General features: G+C 41.5%; 1 protein-coding gene across 1 annotated transcript; it reads left to right on the plus strand.

The window, feature by feature from the left end:
• The first annotated feature begins 347 nt into the window (after window positions 1-347).
• Window positions 348-23,169, plus strand: LOC134451618 (uncharacterized). The gene is made up of 15 exons (XM_063202113.1): window positions 348-1,276; window positions 2,058-2,709; window positions 3,619-3,743; window positions 4,079-4,229; window positions 4,357-4,622; window positions 7,911-8,034; window positions 8,259-8,457; window positions 10,425-10,704; window positions 10,904-11,081; window positions 13,680-13,756; window positions 14,080-14,260; window positions 14,506-14,757; window positions 14,879-15,050; window positions 15,635-15,783; window positions 22,595-23,169. The coding sequence occupies exons 1-15, from the start codon at window positions 401-403 to the stop codon at window positions 22,783-22,785; spliced, it is 3,873 nt and encodes a 1,290-aa protein (XP_063058183.1). The 5' UTR covers window positions 348-400; the 3' UTR covers window positions 22,786-23,169.

Genomic DNA, 23,169 nt, shown 5'->3' on the forward strand with positions numbered 1-23,169 from the left:
ATAGCTGGCATTTTACAGTCATTTGGTAATGCACATTATAATTTACATGAAAATGATTTATTTGGAAAGGAGAAACAAATCAACTGGGAAACATTTCTTTGTTGCAGCAGAAAACAAGAAGCAGGCAACTCGGCCCTTCTTGCTTGATTTTATTACCAGAGAATTTTAAAGGAAGAACTTTGTTATTACTCACGATAGTGGATCTAGCTCCACCTTCTTTGCTTGCACTCAAATCCTAACCAGCCAATGATACTTAACCAGCTCGTGACGCTGAAGAATGCGCCGCCAGAACACCACTCTGCGACGCCCCGATTCCCGAAAAGTACTCAAAACAGCCAACATGGCGACCTACGGTGGACAGAGTGGAGCACACAGCTCAGTATTTTTACACATACAGCCGATGCCTACGGAAACATCAGCAAATGATCGATGTCGTCTGTGCAATGACATTCTTCGGAAAGATGGCGTGCTTTCGAACAGCCAACTAATCTTTGAGAAAGGCTACAGCAAAAGTTTAGGCGCACGTCTTGCTAAGCTTGGTTTGGAATTGTCAAATGTGCGGGAAAGATCGACGCGAGTGTGTTCGAAGTGCGTTCGCTTAGTAGGGAGAGTCGTAGACGCTTTCGCAACTTTTAGACGATGGCAGAAAGCTGAAGTTGCGCTACCAAAGTCTGAACCCTCATCTTCGTCAATAACTAGTTCTTTACAGACATTAGTGAGTTCTATAGGCGGTGCAGCGTATGGGGGGAACGTGAGTTCTCCCATTTCAAAACTTGAAATGCCCTCCCCCTCTATACAAACCCCTACATTATTTATCTTCAATAATCAACTGTATGTTCAGACCACCACTCCCTCACAAACAAATCAAGTTTGTGTACCGAATCCTGTCATCCCCTCTGCACCACTATGTGTACCCAATCCCGTCATCCCCTCCGCACAACTTTGTTTACCCAATCCTGTTATTCCATCTGCACCTGTGTATGTATCTAATCCTGTCATCCCATCGGCACCATCATCTGTATCCAATAATGCCACTCCTGCGCCGATAGTGACAGTAAAGACCGAGAAAATACAGCAGGAGGAATGTCAAGTGTATTTGGCAAAGGACTCCGTCACACAGACATCTAATCCGGATGAAGATGATGAATGTCAAGATTCTATGGGTAACCCTGACTGGCAGCGTGTCTCACGCAGGATACCCGGTGGTAATGCACCCGAATCTCCCATGTCAACAAACGAAAGCCCTCAAAACGGAGCAAGGAAAAGTGTTACCGAGGTAAGTCACCGATACTCCTGTACAACGCTGTAAACAAACAGAGTACCAATGTGCCGTTTATCAGGCATAATGGAGAGTGTGTTGTTGTTGTGTTTGTGTGTGTGACTTGGTAACATGCTGTTGTCAGGTCTGTGGTCAAGTCCAGGGCCGCTGACAGCTTTGGCTGGGCCCATGGCAAAGTATTTGGAAAGGTCCCCCCACCCAATAGACTGCAGTGTAATGAAGACCAAGTTCTGGGGCCCCTTTCTCCCTGGGCCCGGGGCGAGTGACCTGTTTCCCCCCCATGTATGCTTTCCGTGGTCATGTCAGTAGCTGCAGTCAGATTAAACCAGGAAATGTAGCTTCCAGTATCCCATCAAACCGAAATCTCAACAAATGAAGTGAAAGCCCAACTGGGAAACTCCAACTCCCATTGTCATTGTGACTCAGCACTCCACAGCACACAACACAAGTGTTCACTGCACACAGCGAAATTGTATTTATGCTTCACCCGTGCAAGAGGGCAGCCCCCAATGGCGCCTCAAGGGAGCGGTGCGGCGGGATGGTACCATGTTCAGGGTACCTCAGTCATGGAGGATGATGGGGGAGAGCATTGGTTAATTACTCCCCCCACCAAAATGGTGGTCAGGAGTCGAAACGGCAACCTTTGGGTTACAAGTCCAACACTCTAACTGCTTACCCATGACTGCCCAATGCTCTACCCAAATGCAACACACACATTATTTTGTTCACGTAACTATTACCGACTAGTGCTACAGAATATTCTCGTTTTGTGTTTCAGGTGGTTACCCATTATCCCTCAAAGAGTCAGAGGGTTCTGTGTGCAGATGATGAAACGGCAGGCGTGGTGGAAGCCATTGCAAAGAAAAACTGGAGGGGGGCTGCCAAACAGATCATGAGACACACAGAGCTACTTGGACCGGTCACTGACTACATCCTGCAAGCCATTGAAGAGGAGTGCAAGAAGATCTTCAGTCCAGACACCGGATTCATTCTGGCCAAGACGTCAGCTGAAGATCTGAAGGCGTTCTCCCTCCCGAAGTTGCATGCAGACCTCCAGCGAGTGTGCCCACAGACATTGTCGATTTTTTCACGCATCTCCAAAAACTCTGTGGATATGGCGTGTGTGGCAGCAGCGATAGCGTTGAGGGGCAGGGACAGACGCCTGTCAGCCCTGTCATTCTATCTGACCACCATCCTACAGCGTGGCGGCGCAAGGAGGAGAGTCCTCGATAGCATCACCAAATTAGGCATAACCGTTTCATACAATCATACTCGCAATAAATGTTTGGAGCTGGCAGTGGCGAGCAATGGAGACGATATTCGACCACTGAAAGCAACCAACAAAACATTCCTGAATGAAGATGATGATGATGACGAAGACAGCAGATCAGCCAATGATGGATGTGTGCAAGGGAGCGAAATCATGCACGGTATGAGTTATTCTTGAATTAGTATAGAAGGTTCATACTGTAGGAAATCGGACATGTTGAGGTGTGGCCAGCAAGGATTTTTAAGTGATACTGACCCATTTTTGGAATTAAGCTTATTTTACACCTCTCCTAGAGTTGAATTGTACCTTTAATTAAGTTGTACCTTTCTCCTGTACTTCCTGCAGTTCTCTCAGTATGGCGGTGCAAATTTTACCTCCAAGCTAGCAATTAAGTTAACATTGAGTCCTATGAGACCAGCTGGCGGCTAACTGGTCTCATAGGACTTAAAAGGTACAACTCAATCACAACTCAAGGAGAGGTGTAAAATAAGCTTATTTCCAAAACAAAGGGACAGTATCACTTTAATGGAACTTGGTATGCCTTTTTTTCAGTGCCAAGGTGGAACGCCAGAATTGCATGAATCTGCCAATGAATTTTTTACTCTATGTTGGAAAGATGATCTACAAGGCCGTGTAAAAAACAAACAAAAAATGTATTTATACAGTACATACAGTATATATACAGCTCTGGCAAGTATTGAGGGACCGCTTCGAAATTTTCAGTTTTTCTGAGTTTGCTATGGATAGGTATGTGTTTGAGTAAAACAAACATTGTTATTTCATTCTATAAACTACCGGCAAGTAAATATTGTCATTTAGATACTTTATTTGCAGTAAATCTCAAATGGTGAAAATAACACATCAGATGCAATGATTCCAAATCTCAAAAGGGCAATATTTACAGTAGTACTACCAAGTCGCTTTCATTTATTTTTCATTTCATAAATTATGCAGCCATTAAATCTGCAGAAATGTGAGGGGTGTGCTCACTACTGTGACATAATGTACATTACAGTCACCTCTATGTACAGTACATTCCTGTATTGCTGCACTGTCCTCTTTCTTACAGATAGCCCATTGCAGAGCACTCATGAGAACCCCAGTGGAATGGAACATACTACAGGTGTCAACACTCCATCACAGAGGGACCAGGAACTGGAGTCCAATGAAGATACAGATGCACCCTACAGTAACGTAAGGCCAAGTATTTTTTAATTATCATCATTCATTGTTGTTGTTTTAGATATTTTTACCTACCTCGTAAATTAGAGATCTATGTTCTTTGTGTAAGCTTGATGTGTAGAGCCAGAAAAGAGCTTTCAAACATCAAAAACAATCTTAAAAGGCACGCTACATTTGATTAAAATCTGTGTCAGTGTCTGATTTCATGTTAAATGACCCATACCTGGTAATAAAGGCCCACAACATGTATATAAATATATACATGTACAAATGCAAAATGAATTGTTTCTAAGCTGTAGCAAGTACCTTGATTAATAACAGATTTCTTATAAATATATATCTTTAAGCATCCCACACAATTGAAAGGGCGCCCTGACCTCAATCAGTACCTAAAGGACCTGGTCTACAAATGCCCATGCTGCAAGTTCTCCACGGAATATAAACACAAATTCAACGGCCACATGGACTTTCACATCAATCATGCCGTTCCATTTAAAGGTATGATTCTAGTTCCTGTTGTAAGTGGGCTTGAAAGATAACCATTTCCGTTCACACTGACCAATGACGAGGCCTGTTTCTCATGAACTCTATGAGTTACTGATGAGGGTTTTCTTCTGTTTTTTAGGCTACTACATCTGCAAATGCCAAATGTCGTGCCGTCTAACGCGACAGGCGTTGGGTCCAAATGCAGCGCTCAGTACAGAGGCGCACTTCCATTGTCTTTTCTGCCCGCTAACATTTGTGCTCAAACCTCAGTTTGCGCTGCATTTGATGTATTGCGCCATGCCACTGTCACGTACCTCATTTCCTGCCTCCACCCACAAGGAGCGGCCCTCCAACCACAACCCTCTGCCCTGCAATGCTGGAGCCACTAAGGATCCACCATCTCAGGTATGTTTTTTTATTGCCCATATATCCAGGACTGTAAGCTGTTGCTAGTTTTACTTAGCTTGGTTCACACCAGACGGTGTGTGTGTAGCTTTGGCGCCCCCTGGCGGAGCAGAGCTACACACACTACCGTCTGGTACACAGCCATAGAGCACGCTCCGTCTCCAACCAGAAAATAGGCTGAGAATTTATTGCTTCTGCACGGCCTCCTCACCAACAAATTCCTTCAAAAACCTTCCTGTTAATCTTTAAAGAGTCAATAAAGTCTCTAATCTGTCTTGTGACTCCTCAATGTGAGTTACCGTTTATATTTAAGAAATAAATGCTCCGTCTATTTTCTGGTTGGAGACGGAGCGCGCTCTATGGCTGTGTACCAGGCGGTAGTGTGTGAAGCTCTGCTCCGCCAGGGGGCGCCGAAGCTACACATACACCGTCTGGTGTGAACCAGGCTAAGTTTTACTAGCAACTAGAAAAAAAATGTTTTACTTTCGGTTCCGGTTGCCGACCGACCGATCTTTTTTTTCGTGCCACCCAAACACACACACACACATGCACATGCTCATGCACATACACATACGTGCGCGCGTGCAGCAAGTGTCTGTGCAGCTCTGCATGTTTGGAGTTGCGCACCTATTCTGCCATGTTGTAGGCTAATTAGTATGCCACAATATGCTAGTTAGCGTTGTAGCTCTTTACTCTGTCATCTACCACTATGTGTGGTTTTTTTGAGGGATGACGTAAAAATCTGAAGTCTGTCATATTGACGGGTTACATTTAGGGTGATAAATCACTACCGTATTTTTTGGACTATATGTCGCTCCGGAGTTTAAGTCGCAACGGCCCAAAAATGCATTTTGAAGATGAAAAAAACATATATACGTCGCACCGGACTAATCGTCGCACATTTTTGAAAGGTTATTCTATCCATGGAATCTATGTTGTAATAGCTGGCGCATGGTAAGCTGCTGCTCAAAGACTGCATTGTTTTATAAACCAGCATCTGAAGCAGTGGCAACGCATTCAGAAGTGGTGGTAATGCACCAACTAAGATGGTTTGCCAACCGCCATAAAACCACAAAAAGAAAAAGAAGAAGAAACGGTGATAACGCGCCATGTTGCCCTGTAGTCAGAACAACATTCAATTTTCGGCATTGCTTTGCGTTTGGACCGTGGGAGGGTTCGAGGCAACTTTGTTCCGTCTCCAGAGCACGCCTTTCTTTACCCCCTTTTCTGAGACTTCAACCCATGACGGTATCAAAGGTGAAGGGGATTTATCCATGTTGTGTAGCCTATGGTAGTGTCACGTTGTGCTCGTTTGTCAGAAACTCGCGGAAATGACCGATTTTCACCTGGAAGTCGGCTGACTGTCTTTAATAACACAGACGCTCGTTCTCGGATAGAGGCGATTGCGTTGCATAGCGCAAATAAATCCACGAGAGGGGATTGCATTGCATAACGCGATAAATCCACGAGGTCCCTGACTTCCGCAAAAAGTCCTATTCATTTCTTTGGCAATGTCATGGAGCCCGTAACAAGACCGTTGACTCGCAGCGCGCGCGTTGTTCGAGAACACATTTGTCCTGTATTCAGCTCTTCTTCTAGACGTGGGCCTTGAATCTTCAGATAGCTTTTTTTTCACAACATGCACATTTCCCTCCGCTTTTCTCCAGTCCCCAAACAGTTTTCAATTGCATCCAAACTTTCGTTCAGCTGCCCTATTGCCATTTTCGGCTGCATATTTAATTACTTTCAGCTTGAACTCAGCAGTAGGCTATATTAACTTCTTTTGGGTGGTATATTTCTATTCAGTCGTCATTGTAAATGCTATTTTTTGTTGTGGTAAGTTGTAACATTTTTTCTATCAGTGGTAGGCCTATTAGGCAACACAACATAGGCCTAGTTGCGCACATAGTGCTCTCCGGTGGAGAAAAAAAAAACATATATATGTCGCACCAGAGTATATGTCGCATGTCCAGCCAAACCATGAAAAAAGTGCGACTTGTAGTCCGAAAAATACGGTAGTTTAAGTGAACCCCTAACAGTAGAGCAAGTTATCTGCGCAGCGACGGCATTTCTTCTTAAAGGGGAAATCCGGTGTAAAATGGCTTAAATGGTCTGGGCACATAAATTAACTCAATTCATGCCTTGCATTGAGAAATCTAGCGCTAGTTAGCCGATGCTAACATTGGGCTTTTGCTGTGGTTCACCAGGGCATAGAAATAGCCATCGTTATAAATCACTATTTTCCATTCATTTACGACGCTCAAAGTTGCTCAAACTTGTTTACATGTAAAACGAGGCAGAGAACTTTAGCCTACAGAAACGATGCCATTCTTACAGGCTGCGGCAGGTTTGCCGATATAGCCAAAGCCAGAGTCGGTTTACTAGAGACTGTCCAGTGTGTCAATCCATGCCTGCAGTTCACCTAGAGCAGGGGTCAGGAACCTTTTTGGTGGAGAGAGCCATAAACACCAAAAAATTTAAATAATTTTTCACGAGAGCCATACCATTTTAAAAACACTGAATACAATCAAAAGCATGTATTTCAATTAAGCCCAACAATGTGTACTGTCAAGTTTTATTGATAACAGGTAAGTAGACTATAGGATTGCCAACTGTCAACTTGATTAAGGTGAGGGTTTTGGGAGAAATTTGTATTTCTTGTAATTTCCTGCATTTTAACACTTGTTAACTTCCCTTGTCCCATTTCAACTCTATATGGAAGCCATACTTTTATTTATAAATACAGGACGATTCTTTATTTCAAGAGATGGTTGGCAACCCTAGATAAGTAAGAGCCATATACAGTTCCCAAAAGAGCCACATATGGCCCTAGAGCCATAGGTTCCTGATCCTGACCAAGAGGGTGCTGTCGAGAGAGCGCAGCCCATTAATCTGAATGGAGTCTGCACTCACCCGTTGGCGCCCCTAGAGTGCAGTACCACCCGCAAAAGTAGTGAGTGAACACACTGGACAGTCTCAAGTAAACCGACTCTGGCGTTGGCTATCTCGACCAACCGGCTGCAGCCTGTAAGAATGCCATTGTTTAAACAAAGTGTGGGCTAAAGTTCTCTATGCCTTGTTTTACATGTCAACAACCCTTACGACTCTACAGAATGAAATTTTGGCAACCTTGAGCGTCGTAAAGGGGTGGAAAGTAGAGATTTATAACGATGGCTACTGCTATGCCCTGCTGAATAACAGCAAAAGCCCAGTGTTAGCAGCGGCTAACTAGCACTGGACAAAAACAAATGTATTATGAGTATTTTAACTTGTTCTGTCAAATTTTAGGCCACTCCACCTGGACAGCGTTTGATGGGTCACCATATGGCTTGCCAAACTGATCCACCAGAAACGACTACCGTTGCAACACAATTGTCTGTCGAGACATTTAAACCCCACTGCAAAAGCAGAGGTATATTAACCATTGTCCACTTTGCAAAATACCATCAATTTGTTTGTACTTCACTTACTGTGTTAAATGTGTTTGATTCAAAACATCCAAAGAAAACCGGTTGTGTCTCACTTTGATTAACTGATTCGCCTGTTGAGAAATGGTCACTCTTGGTCTGCATGGACTGTTAGCATGTTTGGGACCCTGATTAACCTTATGGGAGATCCTGTTTTCTCTTGTCTCAGACACACAGACGTCTGTGTCCTACAGCGATGTCTGTGCCAGCACTGAATCGGAGACGGTCGAGAGATTTCCCTTTGATCCCTACGAGAGACCGAGCAAGAGGCCACGTCTGGACCTGGAGGAGGAAGCAGAGAAGGACAGCAGCTCATTGATGGACATTGGGGAGACAGTGACGATCAAGACTGAGTCGGCAGGTTTAACGTGAGCTGACTTTCAGATAATCTATTTTATACTCAGTTGATGGGTGAAATGATTCTCATTGTGTTTAGTGTGGTACACTGGTACAATCCTTGCCTTTACTGTACACCTTTGACGACTATCACCAGACAGCTTAATGTTTTATGGGTCATTCCACGCCAAATCAACAAGAGCCTGCGCACTTAGGTCTCAAAAAATTCTGAAAATATTACCAAGTGTACCCATGGTACTTAAGAGAAGCACTGTAAATTTATTTGAATGTAAGATGTATACTCTCCGTGTTACAGCCAATTTTACTGGGGGAGGGGGGTGTCCATTTTGTTCACACTCTTTTTTTTGTCAAAGTTCACAAGCCCGTAGCTCAATAACTAAACCATGTAGGAAGCTCAAATTCGGCATGCTGGTACATAGATAGGAATAGTTTGTTGCAAAACTGTCAGTTTTGGTCTGTATGATCCTGCATCGTCATAGCATCCCCTCAAAGATGATACAAATTGTACTGGAGTTTTTGGCTGTGCTCTGTTTAGGCCTTCAGAAGACATATTTGTGCCCAACATAGCCTCATGATTTTTTCCCCTTGTAGATACAAGTAGAAACACTCCCATAAAAATCTATAAATAGAAAGGAAACCCCATCAGTGTTTGACCAGAAGACCTCACAAGTCTGACAAATCATTTTGGGTGTCATTTTCAGAGCTCCAGAACCCCTTGTGGGATTGTCCACAGATTTTTATTTTATATTTTTCTTCATTCTCCATGAAGTCTTCTTTTTAAAAATGCCAATGAGACTTGTCTTATGTGATGTTTTCTTTTGTAATTTCCACCCTGAACATGGGCAAAATGCAAAAAGAGAGCAACATGATTTCGATAACATTTAATGTAAAGACTAAATAATCAAATTCAAATTTTGCCCAGACATGATCACCCGAGAGTCCCTGTGCAGGGGTGCAGGTATCCCTTTCAATTTCAATGATTTCAGGAGCGTTAAATGTGGGAGCAGGTTCGCACACCAAAAGATACAGTAGGTCAGGCATAAAGAGTCATGTTGTTACTTTTTTTGACCAGCAGATGGCAGCGGAAGAAACGCATAGAAAACATATTGCCCTCAATGTGCATGTTGGCCATGTTCAGGTTCGAAATTACAAAAGAAAACATCACATAAGACAAGTCTCATTTGCATTTTTAAAAAGAAGAATTCATGGAGAATGAAGAAAAAAATAAAATAAAAATCTGTGGACAATCCCACAAGGGGTTCTGGAGCTCTGAAAATGACACCCAAAATGATTTGTCAGACTTATGAGGTCTTCTGGTCAAACACTGATGGGGTTTCCTTTCTATTTATAGATTTTTATGGGAGTGTTTCTACTTGTATCTACAAGGGGAAAAAATCATGAGGCTATGTTGGGCACAAATATGTCTTCTGAAGGCCTAAACAGAGCACAGCCAAAAACTCCAGTACAATTTGTATCATCTTTGAGGGAATGCCATGACGATGCAGGATCATACAGACCAAAACTGACAGTTTTGCAACAAACTATTCCTATCTATGTACCAGCATGCCAAATTTGAGCTTCCTACATTGTTTAGTTATTGAGCTACGGGCTTGTGAACTTTGACAAAAAAAAGAGTGTGAACAAAATGGGCACCCCCCTCCCCCAGTAAAATTGGCTGTAACACGGAGAGTATACAGCTTACATTCAAATAAATTTACAGTGCTTCTCTTAAGTACCATGGGTACACTTGGTAATATTTTCAGAATTATTTGAGACCTAAGTGTGCGGGCTCTTGTTGATTTGGCGTGGAATGACCCTTATGTGATTCATGGGAAGTTGTGAATGGGTTTGAATTTGATCCTAAGAGTTTGATGTTGCCATAATTGTCATAGCGATCACCTATAGGAGTTTTTATTATCGTGTGTTTTTATTAGTTGCCATTATGAATATTCTGTACATTCTTATTTGTCATTTGTAGCAGAACAGAAACCCCTACACCTGTCCAAAAGGCGCCTACGTATATCGTCTACGAATCCTGCTTAAGGGAGCTGTTTACAGAGTGTCCTGACTGTAAGATGAAGACAGATGTCCGGACAAGACGTGTGGGCACATTCGTGACGGTGCAGCAGCACTGTCAATATTGTCAGTACTCTCGACGATGGAACAGCCAGCCTGTTCTTGGTAGCACTCCTGCAGGGAACCTACAACTGGCTGTGGCCATTTACATCAATGGTGCATCTTTCACCAACATCGGACAGGTAACGATTAGACAAACATTGGATAGACAATATTGCACTTTCAACAATATTGCCATGTGAGATCAAACCCATTTACTATACATCATGCATCACATAAAAAATAAGCTTGTTGTGATCTTGTCAGATATAATCTTTAAATTTGCACAAGTATGCTCGCAAATTTGTGATCTTGTGTTTGCACTCTCCTTAACTGCTTTAGATTTTTAAGACGATGAGCTTGAAGATGTTGTCCTACGAGACCTTCCAAAGACATGCCCGTATGTACATAGAGCCAGCTATCGTCCACAAGTGGAGGACGACCCAAGACGGCCTGTTGGCAGAGCTTTCTCAACAGCACCTCATCCACCTTCGTGGAGACATGAGGACAGACCTTCCAGGTACACAGTAGGAGTCGCTGATATGGTGGCATGTGGGTCATCTCAATTGATTACCCACACATGAACACCTTGGAATTTGCATAGTATGCACATTTAAGGGGAAAATAACAAGTTGCTCCCAATTAACTGCTACTCATGAAGATTTATTCAATGTGGAAAAAATTAGACACACGAGGGGCATCACAAATGCCAGATGTAATACAGACAAGTCATTGAAGTGTTAATCTTTTAATACATTGAATTTTTGTACGGCAGTAGTCTCATAGCCTGATTATCGCCGACTCTCAAATCTCCTCTGGACTTGGTCTGACCAAGAGCATAACAATTAACATTTCACTGATTCTTGAGAAAGTGGCTAAAACAGGTTGTAATGTTGACAGAAAAAAACAAAGTGAATTACAAAATTATATGGTATATCCTCGTAGACTAAGGTCTTGGCTTTTCAGAAATGCACAAGGCCAATCTCCCCATTATGTATTTTTTTCAGAAATCAGGCTTTTCTCCGATCATACCTTGTTTTTTGTCAACACCGTCAGACACAATTAAAAGTTATTAAAATTGTATTGATTTGGTTGCATATGTATCTGGAGTTTTTAAGTGATTATGTGTATTTTTTGGTTCACACATATGCCTTTAAATGTTGAAAATTCACTTTTGTTCTATTTTAATACTGTTTCATGTGTTCTAATTTTAAAATATGTACCGTCATACGATGCTTACTTAACGCCTAAATACAACAAACAATTTTTTGTAATTCACAAATATTCGTGTAGGCTTAAATTGGCTATTACTTTGATATTTCAACAACTCCTAAGGAAAATTTTGTAAGCACATTCCTTTAAAATGTCCAAAACTCCTTCTTACGGTGGTGACTTAAGAACTGACGGTGGTGACAGTAATCTGAGAGTGGAGAAAGTGGCCTAATTAGTACCTGCATTTAGCAAAATAAATAGCCCTCTCAAGTCAATGGCATCTTGCATAAACACTTTATTTTTGTGTGTGCACAGTATGAGCATTTGTTTTTACTTCATTAGTTAGATTATCTAGGAAGTAAGCCACTGGTTGTTGACAATGTGGTAAAAACAGCTTTTAAGTTGTTCAAATCCAAAATATAGAGGTGTATTATCATAGATGTAGGTCGTGGCTGTGCAGTGAATGCATTGGCCAAGCTCTCCATGTTTAACATTTTTCATAAAATGGGCTCTTTCTTGTTTTGTCAACAGCAGCAGACAGAATTAGAAGTAAAACACATGTTTACTGTATTAAAGTGAATTACTTTAACAATTCAACATAACTGTAGATACTTATTGTATGCATATTCTTAAAACATGTCAAAAATACGTAAAACGTGTTTTTTGGTGAACTCCATCAGATGTCACCACCGTCAGGTTTTCTGACAAAAAAACCTCCAAATGCACCTCAGTGGTGGCTAGAGTATCATTTTGGATCACAATTATTACTAACATGCCTAGTAATGTTTCATTAACCAGCACAATTTAGTAAAATATGGCACAACATGATGAGCAGAACAAAATCTGACGGTGGTGACATCTGACGGTGTGAGACAAAAAAACACTCTTTTAAATATTATGCATTGTTTGTTCACATTAGCCATTTCATTTTCGCTCTGTTTCTTGGGTGCTTCATACCTTTTCTGAAAAAAATTATATTTATTAACATTAATGTAATACAATACTATTAAAACCCCGACGGTGTTGACAGTTTATGGTTGGGACAGTACCAGTGTCCAAACAAATTAACAAATTGAGGACAAAATAATAAACTTACAGGAGCTTCAGTGATGGTGAAGTAGGCAGTAGAGCTAAAGGTTTGAAAAGGGTCCTCAGTAATGAAAATGACCTTGTGCATACCTGATTTTATTGTCTTTTAGAAAAAATCTGACGGTGGTGACCAATATGCTGGACACATTTTGAGCAATCAGTAAATAATAGTAAATATTGTTTTACATCCACTATGTGCACATCTGTAGAACCACTTTAATATGGTCTTCCACATCATGGTGATATTGTTCAATTCTGTTAGTGATTTTTGTATTTTAAGTCAATTGAAATGATGATGCCAGTCCTTGGGACAGGCGTTTTTACAGGGTGTGGACAGGTTTATAGCCATGAAAAGTAATAAAATTACACATAAATATTTCAAACAACTGTGTATTCGTGTGACAGACCCCTTGGCCATTACCTGGGTTCATTTTGTTTGTGAAAATTTAGTTGATTTTCAACAGAATTAATATTTTACTGCAGGGACATGTTTTTGCCAAACTTTCAAGAATCAGTGATTTCCCAAATGGCATGGTTGACCTGGCTCCCTTGGTTTGCTAATGTTTTTTTGCTTACCGACAAAATGGGAGGAATTCTCCATTTTTCGGGAGCTCAGAAAGTACTTGCTCTTGACCTGACTAGTTACAACGCTGAAAGTGTTGCGTCTCTAGGAGGGCGCGGCTTGGCTAGTTGTCTCATGCACACTGGTATCCTTTTTGACATTTTCTCAATTCATGAGGATTGTTTGTTCTATATTATATAGTAATATGGGGGGATGCACTGTACTATGTGTGTAATGAATATGTGTTTTGGCCAGGCCTTACTGCCAGGTTTGGCAGCTACACCATGATGGACCTCAGAAATAACAAAGTCATCGATATTCAGCTAGTTGAGGTACTTGTTTTTTTTATTTTTTTTATTTTCAATCTTCAAATGGAATCATGGGGTCCTATGTCAGTGTTGTACAGTATGTTTGGGATGATTTTGTATACTTTTTTTTATTATATAGTCATCAACCAGTGTTTATTAGGGCAAATCCATATACTCCAGCCTAGCGAAATGCTAGTCAGTACATGTCGAAATCTACAGTTCTGGTGGAAAAACTGAGCTGAAGCGCCCAAAGAACTTGACTATACCTCCTTTTATCTAATTATCTAATACCAACCACTGTTCCAAATGTGTCCCTTTTGACCCCCCCCTGTTTATGTGGTGATTAGAGAAGTGAGGTTGGTGCCAATGAGAGCATGGAGACAAAAGGCCTGGGAAGGAGTCTGACTCTCTTGAAGGATCATGACGTGAAGCCTGACACCGTCGTCACAGAGGCTCGACCCGAGATTGAGGATTTCCTCAGTGAGGCCACCTTCACACACTACTATGATGTAGGACACATCGAAAAAGGTACTTTGTTGGTCTGTTTTAAGCATATTTATTTTGGCGGGTTTGTCGCCTTATTGTTATATGTGCAGAGACGTAGTTTGAATGTCAGCAATTTGTTCATAACCACACATCCCATAGGCTTTCCGAACCGTGCAGAATAAACCTTTTGATATTTTTGTGTGGCTTGTCAGGCACTGTCAGGGGCCATGTCTACTACTTATATACTGAAAGTCTGTGCATTTCTGATCTCTTATGTTGTTCTACAGAACTTTCCAAGAAGCTACAAACAATGTCGCATAAGAAATTCTTTCCAAGTCTGAAGAAATGGTTCCCCACCATAAGAGAACACCTGTATTGGACAGCAGAGACCTCCACTACGGGACCGGAGAGAGAAGCAAAGTGGCGATCACTCATGTATCGCGTTCAAAATGTTCATGTTCGCAGCGACCCTCGATTCCCTCAGGGTCTGTTGACTTCACTAAGACGTCTGAAGGACCGACCAAAGTGGCTGGTAGATGGTGTGTTCACAGAAAAAATCCTTTAATTTGTAAAGATGTTGCAAGCATTATACAGTAAAGAAAAGTTGTTTTACATATGAGGGTCTTTCCTTTTATACTTGGATCTTTTCTTCTCCAAAAGGATCGGAAGCCCTCTCAGAATTGAGGAAGGTACTAGGCACTGAGAAGATCGTGAATGATATATGGAAACTCAGCCCTCATCCCCACACAACTTCACTTGAGGACTTCCACAGTGTGAGCAAGCGATTTGCACCCAAAAATGTGATTCTTCCCTATCAAGGAAGACTATGCAGGTAAATGAAGTATCCTCATGTCAACACTGAAGAATAACAGTACAAGAGCAGTCAGTGTCTATATTTGTTCCAAAAACTTTTGAAATGTTCATTACCAACAAGTGCCTTCATGGTTAATTTGGGGCCTGATGTAGGGGTACTTTGGGGTAATTTGTTTTATCCCAAAGCCTTTTTTGAAATGCTCGTATTTTGCCATTTAAGGTCAGAGTGCCCTTACACCTTTTGAATACAAACTACAGCTCCAACATGTGAAATCAGTTGTAACTCTGTAGTACGCACACATTTCAAGCTCTAAGGTCACAATTCTGTCAACACATTTTTCACAAATCTAGTTTTAAAGTTTTAAAACCCTATCATGTTCAAGCTATGCTATGTCTAAGTATGTAGCTCCGGAGCTCCCTGGTGGAGCAAGTGGAACTACATCATACACATAGGTCTGGAATCCTGAGAATGTCTCAAGTCAGAAAATTGTCTGAGCATTTATTGTTTCAATATCAATGGCGGATCACATTTAGGAGTCACAGGACAGATTATAGACTCTTTTGAGATTAACAGAAAACATTTTTGCCTTATGTCCCTCCAAGGTTGTATTTGGCAGCGCTGCACTTTAATGAAAACTCAGGCCGTCCCCAAGCGACCTCAGCTGATGGTGAGCCCCTGTTCAGGGTGGCCTTTCTCAAGTCCCAGACAAGAGAATGCACAGACAAGCCAGTGATGGTGGAGCCAACATACCGTAAGTGTTTGAGAATTATATATTAGTAGTATGTACATTGCAAATGGGCATTTATTTATTAAAAAAGAACAATATTATGAACGTAGATAAAACATGTAATGTTACACAAGTTGTATGGTCACTGGCCACTTAATTAGGTACACTTTCCTAGTTGCAGGGCCTAGGAGAGTAACCCTCTTTACTTTTTGTGGAATTAGGAATTGGCACCTAATCAAGAACAACGGCGTGCCCATGAGTAATCATTGTCAATGTTAAGTTTAATTCACTTAAGATTCTAATTCTGGACTTCCGGCGGCGCCATGGAGAGATAGGCAGCAAGGGTGAAGAGCTCTGACCTCGCTTGAAAATAACTTTAAAATTATCCATTCATTGTCCAACGAAAGTCAGTTTTAATAACGTAGAAAAGTGTACTATATGCCATAATTGCAAACGTATGATGAGCAAACATTCAAAACCGAAACCAAATCCTGCTCCACCGACTACAAGGAACACGATTGCCAAGAAGCTAGCTGCAATGGCGTCTCCTGCTAACCGTCTCTCCCAAGAAGAAGGAATCTCAATGTCGCAACTGGTTCAAGAACTGTCTAAACAACGTACCAGCATAAAAGAGGACATTTCCAGTCTCATCCAACAAGCTGTGGGCCCTTTACATGCCTCCGTTAACGCTTTGCGAGAGACAGTGGATGGTTTTCAAACGCGCCTGACCGATGCAGAAACTTTAGCTGGTGATAATTTTGAGAAAATCACCGAAGTGGAGCAAGTCATTCAGTCCCTGCGCAAGCAAAACGCAGCCCTTCTCGATCGGATTGAAGACCTGGAAAACCGTTCACGTCGATCCAACTTGAGAATCATAAATGTACCCGAGGGCAGCGAAGGTGATGGAGATACTGTGACATTTATGTCTGAAATGCTGATGGAAATTACAGGCGGCAAAGTTTTCAACTCAGCCCCAACCTTGGACAGAGCGCATCGAGTAGGGAAGAAACCGACAACAGCTGACGAAAATCCACGGACATTTTTGATATGCTTTCACCGCTTTCAAGATAAGGAACGTCTCCTACACTTTGCAACACAGAACGCCATAGAATACAAGGACGCCACTGTACGGATTTACGCTGACTACAGCAACAGTTTGTCTCAGAGGAGGGCGGACTTCAACAGCATCAAGCACTCACTCTACCTGAGAGGGATTAAGTTCCGACTCCGGTATCCAGCCAAGCTGCGCGTATTCTTCGAAGGGGAAACCCTGAACTTTGGCACGCCAGAGGAGGCAAAGGCATTCTACGACCGTCGGATGGCGCCAGGTATCTTAGAATAACAGTGCCAGTGCATTGTAACATGATGCGGGGATTCAGTGACCTGCTTGAACTTTACTTATAGCCAACCTGACATACTTCCCAGGCAGTGAATACTGAGTTAATTATCACATTCATTGCTACCTATTAGCCTACTCGAATGGTGTCTGCTCAGAACCATTTTGCTGTAATGACGCGCGTGCCTATTCAGTGACTATAATTTGTGAAGCTACGGTCTGTAACAACACGCCTATTCGGCTTGTCTGCATACGCAGGGTTTTTTGTTTGTTTGTTTGTTTATTTGTTTTCTCTCACACTTTTTCTTTCTCTCTTAACTACAATGGTTGTGGACCTTAAATGACTTTTGTTTATAATGAACACTCTTTATGTCCACTTCAATACGTTTCAATGACAGTAAAGGGTCATTCTCTTCACGGACGGTTTAGAATGCATCGGAAGACTGTATTATTAGGAGGGAGCCTGCAGTCTGTCGCTGTTCAGTTGACAGACATAGGTTGTGTGTGTTGTTTGTTTGGGATAGAGGGGCTGTTTTTAGGGACCTGGGGGGATATTTTTTGTTTTTCTGAAGGGGGGTTACACACTGCCAACATGTTTCTATTTACATATGACCTCAAAAGCAAAAAAGCGCTTCATGCCATTATGAGCACGTCTCGTCACCACTCTATTTTATTTTTTTTTTTTTCTGAATATGTCTGATGGTAATAATGCACGTAATGTCGGGTTTGATGTGGGCTCGGCACCAGTACGATTTTCAAGCTGGAATGTTAAGGGGCTCAATGGACCAATTAAAAGGGCACGTGTTTTTTCTCATTTAAAGAAGCTAAAGGTGGACATAGTATTTTTGCAAGAGACCCACCTCATAACTGCAGATCAGATTAGGCTGAAGAAGAATTGGGTTGGGCAAAGTTTCCACTCCAGCTACAACACTAAATCTCGAGGGGTATCAATATTAATCCATAAAAAAATTGTATTCACTTCATCCAAAATAATCTCTGATCCTCAAGGCCGATATATTATAGTATCAGGTTCTCTCTTTAACACTCCTACTGTCCTTGTAAATGTATACGCTCCTAACTGGGATGACAGCAGCTTTATTACTAAACTAATATCCCTCATACCAGATCTGGACACACACAAGCTGATCCTGGCTGGCGATATGAACACAGTAGTTGACCCAAAAATGGACCGCTCATGTCCCAGAACCCTTACTCGATCTAAAATGTCCCAAGTCCTTTCTGATTTTATATGTAGGATTGGTTGTGTGGACCCATGGAGATTCTTGTACCCACTGAAAAAAGATTTTTCCTTCTATTCTCACGTACACCATACATACAGTAGGATTGACTATTTTTTTATTGACAAAACACTACTTCCTGCGGTTGAAAAAGCAGAGTATATGGCCATTGTTGAGTCAGACCATGCACCTGTCATCCTTGATCTCACATTTTCACAAAATCTTGCTCCGCATAACACCTGGAGATTGAATACTGCCCTATTGGCTGATGACCATTTTTGTAAGCGCATTTCAGGGGCAATAGACGAATTCTTATCATTTAACAGAACAGACTGCATTTCCCCATCCACTCTGTGGGAAACACTAAAGGTGGTTATAAGAGGCGAGATAATTTCATATTCCACATCACGCAATAAAGAAAGGAAGAAAAAGGAGCAAGAACTTATTTCTAAAATAGACAACCAATACGCTGCATCCCCAACACCTGAATTAAACAAAATTAGAATTGAACTGAAAACTCAATATGACTTGTTATCATTGGAAAAAACTGAAAAACACCTACTATGGTCCAAAGGTCATTACTACGAACATGGTGATAAGGCTGGCCGCCTTTTGGCCTATCAATTAAAATGTAGAGCAGCCTCACGTCTGATCCCACAAATTCGAAAATCTTCACAAGTCTTATCTGTAGACCCACAGGAAATAAATAACACCTTTAAAGAATATTACTCACATTTGTATACATCCACATTCCCACGTGACACCTCACCCATGAACAAGTTTTTGGATACCATTGACTTCCCCTCTCTAGACGACGCTGCCAGAGATGACTTAGACAGCCCTTTACAATTACAGGAAGTCATTGACGCAGTTAAGAGCATGCAGAGCAGCAAAACTCCAGGGCCTGATGGCTATCCTGTGGAATTTTATAAAAAATTTAGTAAACAACTTGTTCCGATTCTATTAGAAATGTTTAATAATTCCTTAACACAAAAACATCTTCCACAGAGTCTTACCGAAGCCTCCATTTCACTCATTCTAAAACCAGGTAAAGACCCACTTGAGTGTGGTTCCTATCGACCCATCTCTCTTTTAAATACAGATGTGAAGATATTAGCTAAACTCCTTGCGCTTAGATTAGACAAGGTCATATCTCCTATTATTTCAATGGACCAAACTGGTTTTATGAGAAACCGACACTCTTTTATAAATATCAGGAAAGGCTTAATGTTGTCCACTCCCCTGCGTCCAGGGAGGTGCCAGAGGTGGTTGTTTCACTGGACGCAGAGAAGGCGTTTGACAGGACAGAAATGCCTTACCTATTTGCAGTAATGGAAAAGTTTGGCTTTGGTACCACATTTACCTCTTGGGTACGACTGTTATATATACCTCTCCTAGAGCGTCAGTGGTGACGAACAGAGTGGCTTCTCAATGTTTTCCTTTGTCAAGGGGTACACGACAAGGTTGTCCCCTAAGCCCTCTGTTGTTTGCTCTGGCAATAGAGCCCTTGTCAATTAAGCTTAAGTCTTCTACTGATATACATGGCATCCATAGGCTAGGAACTGAGCACAAGGTATCTCTTTATGCTGACGACCTGTTGTTGTACATTTCAGACCCAGTCAAGTGTGTTCCTTCTATTTTGAATACTTTAAAAGAGTTTGGTGTATTCTCTGGGTACAAATTAAACCTAAGCAAAAGTGAATGTTTTCCTGTAAATACTTTGGCACTTCAACTTTCAGACAGCGAACTTCCTTTCCATACATCAAAATCAGGCTTTAAATATCTTGGTATTAATATCACCCGTTCTTTCTCAGACCTTTACAACAAAAACTTCACCTCTCTTGTCAATAATTTAGAATCTGATATTAAAAGATGGTCTACACTCCAGCTGTCACTTGCAGGTAGAGTTAACTGCATAAAAATGAATGTGCTTCCTAGACTCTTATATTTGTTTCAGTGTCTCCCTGTCTTCCTTCCTAAATCTTTTTTTCAATCTCTGAACAGGGTACTCTCTTCATTTCTATGGGACAATAAAACCCCCAGAATTCGCAGGAATCTTTTAGAAAGACCCAGATATGTAGGTGGGCTAGCACTTCCAAACCTGAAGTATTTTTATTGGGCATGTAACATACAAAAGGTTATATGCTGGTTTCAGACCCCAACCACAGATTGGTGCCAAGACGAGGCAAATTCATGTCTATCCACCTCACTGATTGCTTTGATAACATCTAAATTACCATTTCCACCCTCAAAGTTTACGTCCAGTCCTGTAGTAATCTCAACTCTCAAAATATGGGCACAGTTTAGAAAACATTTTAAACTTACAGAATTCTCCCTGTATAGCCCAATTTGTAAAAATCACCTCTTTCCTGCAGCTCTACTAGACCACACATTTAGTGAATGGCAAAGAAAAGGTTTGTCTACATGTTGTGATTTCTATATAGATGGTGTTTTTGGTAGTCTTGCTGAAATAAGTGATAAAGGTCAACTACAACGTTCAGATAATTTTAGATACCTCCAAGTAAGACACTTCATTCGGTCACTAAGCCCAACTTTCCCCCATTTGCCTGAGGATTCAGGACTGGAGAAAGTCCTTAAGGTCAATATGCAACACAAGGGTCAAATCTCATCCATCTATCATTTAATTTCTTCCCTTCAGGGTGTAACACTAGACAAACTTCGAAATGACTGGGTAGAAGAACTGGGGACAGAAATTTCAGATACTGTCTGGGAATATGCTCAAAATAAAGTCAATGGCACATCCTCTTGTGCACGCTTGAGCCTAATACAATTTAAAGTTCTGCACAGGACATATTACACCAAACTCAAATTATCCAAAATATATCCAAACATGGAAGATAGGTGTGAGCGCTGTAATTCGCCTGCAGCTGGCATGACCCACACATTTTGGTCCTGCTCGAAACTTGTAGAGTTTTGGTCTGGTGTTTGCGAAACATTGAATGACGCTTTTGGTACTAATGTACAGCCCACTGCAGAACTTGCCATTTTTGGAGTAGTGGATCCTGAGCTTCCATTAACAACCACTCAGGAAAATGCTTTCGCTTTTGGCTCCCTGTTGGCCCGAAGGAGGTTAGTTTTAAAGTGGAAATCTCCCCACCCACCAAAAGCATCCACTTGGCTCAGTGACTTAATGCTCTTCCTAAAATTAGAAAAAATTAAATATTTCACCAGGGGGTCAATAAAGACATTTCATAAACTTTGGGATCCACTGATTTCATACTTTGGAACCCTCACCACTCTCCCTTAAGATAACATATTGCGGCCCGGCATATGTGCATTTTTTGTTGTTGTTGTTACTCTTTTTCTTTTGTTCCTCACTTTTATACATTACATGTATACGTACATATTTGTCTGTATAACTGTAAACAAATGCACTGTATGTGTACATGGGTATACTTATATTGTGCTGAGACATATTAACCAGAAACGAGACGTGCTATGTTTTGTTTTGTTTTCTATATTTTATGTATTTTTATGTATACATTACTCTCCTTTCATAATAAGACAGTGTGTATGGGTGGGTAGGGTGGGTTTGGGTGGGACTGGGTTCCTTGTTTGAAAAAGAAGAAAAAAGAAGGATGTGTCACAATGTATACCCTGTATTACAAAACCTTCCTTCAATAAAAATGTTACTTAAAAAAAAAAAAAAAAAAAAAAAAAAAAAGATTCTAATTCTGTGGGACTTGACACTGGTGCTGCTCAAAGCGGATGGGTTCCCCAGATGAGTTTCCGATTTTTTCAAGAGATCAGAAACTATTTTCATTGCTCTTCTCCTGACTAGAAGCAACACTGAAGGTGTTGCGTCACTAGTAGGGCGTGGTCTGGCTGCGAAAGTGTGCCAAACAAATATCTTCACACCAATACACGACAAGCCTAAAACCGTTGATAAAAAGTAAGATGGATCCATGTTCTCATGTTGTTGACGCCAAATTCTGAAGTATCGTAGCCGAAATCAAACACAAACTAATCAACATTTTTTTCAATCTTCTTTTCCCCAATTTATATGAGCCCATTTCTTCCCCATTCTGATGTTAAGTTGGCACTGCAGCAAATAATCTTTACCATATCTATGCTTTAATGAACTGAGTTGCCGCCATGCGATTGACGGACTAGAAGTTTGTGCCAATGACTGGTTGCACAGGTGTACCTAATATAGTGGCCGCTGCGTGTATATCCATCAGCAACAGCAAAAAATAAAACAAGGACGTTGCAGATATTAATCTAGATGATTTTATTCCAGGCTACGAGGAAGAGCTGGTGGACTTGGTGTTTGACAAGGTCTTCCCTGACCCCACTCCATATGTGGAAGAGGTGCTGAAGATCCCCAGACCTCCAGATGTGCCTTCACGCTTTGACCAGCCGTGTAGTCAGGATGTTGTATCCGGCTACGTCTCCATTATCAATCGAGGAGGCAGGCCTCCCCTCTATTGACCTCCTGATGTGCCTTTACGCTTTGACCAACCGTGTAGTCAGGATGTTGTATCCGGCTACGTCTTCGTTATCAATCGAGGAGGCAGGCCTCCCTTCTATTGAACACATCGGAGCATCTCAGATGTGGAAGATGCACTATACCAGTTTTTGGCCCCGATACCGATATCCGATACCTGGCTGTGCAGTATCGGCCGATACCTATACCATACGGATACCAATCTATTTGAAATGTATGCTGTATATACAGTATATGAGGAGCTGCGTACTACTTCATGGCTTTGTCAGGCTGCTGCCTACCTTTGTGAAACAGGAAAAAGACTATAACAAAGTGAATCCAGTGTAACTTTTTGTAAATACCTCTGAAATAAAATAAGTTCAAGGCTG

Source organism: Engraulis encrasicolus, chromosome 1 (assembly GCF_034702125.1).
Source record: "Engraulis encrasicolus isolate BLACKSEA-1 chromosome 1, IST_EnEncr_1.0, whole genome shotgun sequence".
Classification (NCBI taxonomy): Eukaryota; Metazoa; Chordata; class Actinopteri; order Clupeiformes; family Engraulidae; genus Engraulis; species Engraulis encrasicolus.

Excerpts from the sequence above, each read along its gene's own strand:
- LOC134451618 (XM_063202113.1), top strand. The coding sequence starts at position 401 with ATGCCTACGGAAACATCAGCAAATGATCGATGTCGTCTGTGCAATGAC. Across the intron at positions 3,744-4,078 it reads CAGATGCACCCTACAGTAAC|CATCCCACACAATTGAAAGG; the intron begins GTAAGGCCAAGT and ends TATATCTTTAAG. Across the intron at positions 13,757-14,079 it reads TCGATATTCAGCTAGTTGAG|AGAAGTGAGGTTGGTGCCAA; the intron begins GTACTTGTTTTT and ends TGTGGTGATTAG.